General features: G+C 67.0%; 2 protein-coding genes across 2 annotated transcripts in view; both read right to left on the minus strand.

Annotated features, from left to right (window-relative positions):
- MMP23B (matrix metallopeptidase 23B) overlaps positions 1–661 on the minus strand; it is a 3,989-nt gene extending 3,328 nt beyond the window's left edge. The window contains exons 1-2 of the mRNA XM_010850219.1: positions 652–661; positions 386–447 (exon numbers count right to left, since the gene is read on the minus strand). Coding sequence (XP_010848521.1) covers positions 386–447; positions 652–661 — 72 coding nt within the window. The remainder of the gene's footprint in view (positions 1–385; positions 448–651) is intronic.
- Positions 603–1,061, minus strand: part of MIB2 (mindbomb E3 ubiquitin protein ligase 2) — a 12,064-nt gene continuing 11,605 nt past the window's right edge. Inside the window, exon 19 of the mRNA XM_010849997.1 lies at positions 603–1,033. Within this exon, the coding sequence (XP_010848299.1) occupies positions 690–1,033 (344 nt within the window). The 3' untranslated portion in view covers positions 603–689. The remainder of the gene's footprint in view (positions 1,034–1,061) is intronic.

Consider the following 1,061-nt stretch of genomic DNA (forward strand, 5'->3'; position numbering starts at 1 on the left):
AAGTGGCTGGCGGGCAGCCTTGAGGCTCCAGGGGAGCATTTTGGTGGTTCTTGGAAAGCGCCCGGCTGCTGGGTCCAGACGAGGGCAGTCCCCCTTCCCCCACTTCATGACTAAGTTCGAGCCAGCACACCGACCCTCTCCGTCCTGTGTCCTACCCTCTCCCCAAATCCATATTCCGCCTCCCACGCTCAGCGGTCCTGGGACCCTGCCGGGGCTCCTGGCTTCAAACCAGAGGCCTCGCCCAACTCCCCACTTAGCCAGGACCGCACAGTCTGCTGCGAGACCGGGTCCTGCTTTAGCCAAAACCCGTCTCTGTAGCCCACCCCAGGAGACGGGAGGTGGCTTCTGCTGGGGTTTCGGTCCACTCAGTGCCCCTGGACGACACCGCAAGCCCGGGGTCCCATTCTTTCTGGCCAGGGTCCGGGAAGCACTCTGGACCCGTGAGTCCTGGGAAGGGCAGAATATGGGTCGGAAGAGGCCCTGTAAGCCTCTGGCCAAGGCGCAGAACCTAGCGCTGGGCCAACGGTGTAAAGGGTGCGGTCAGAACGGTCAGCGGTGGGGGACCCGCACGGCCCCGCCCCACACAGGCAACCAGGCACAAAGTCCAGCAATCTTTTTATAAAATACAGAGAAAGGGCTCGTGAGGGCGGCCTCGGGGCATGGCCCCGGAACGAGGCGGGGGGCGCCGGCTACACGAAGATCTGGATGCGGTCGCGGATGGGCTGGCGGCAGATCGGGCAGGCGCTGAGCGCCGCGCCACAGGGCGCGCACGCGCCGTGGCCGCACTGGAACACGAGGCGGATGTGGCTGTCGATGCAAATCGGACAGGTGATGCGCTCCTCCATCTGCCTGTAGCGGCTCTGCAGCTCCTCCACCAACTGCCGCGGTGGGCCGGGCGCGGGGGCTGCGCTGACCACCTCCGTGCCGTCTGCGGAAGAGGTCCAGGTCAGGGGCGGGGGCTCGGGGCTGAGGTCTTGCGAGAGAACCCGAGCAGAGATGTGAGCCACGACAGGGGGCGGGGCCGTGGACAGCGGGCGGGGCCGCGGGCGGGCGCAGCGGCC

Source organism: Bison bison, unplaced genomic scaffold, assembly GCF_000754665.1.
Source record: "Bison bison bison isolate TAMUID 2011002044 unplaced genomic scaffold, Bison_UMD1.0 scf7180017864289, whole genome shotgun sequence".
Lineage (NCBI taxonomy): Eukaryota > Metazoa > Chordata > Mammalia > Artiodactyla > Bovidae > Bison > Bison bison.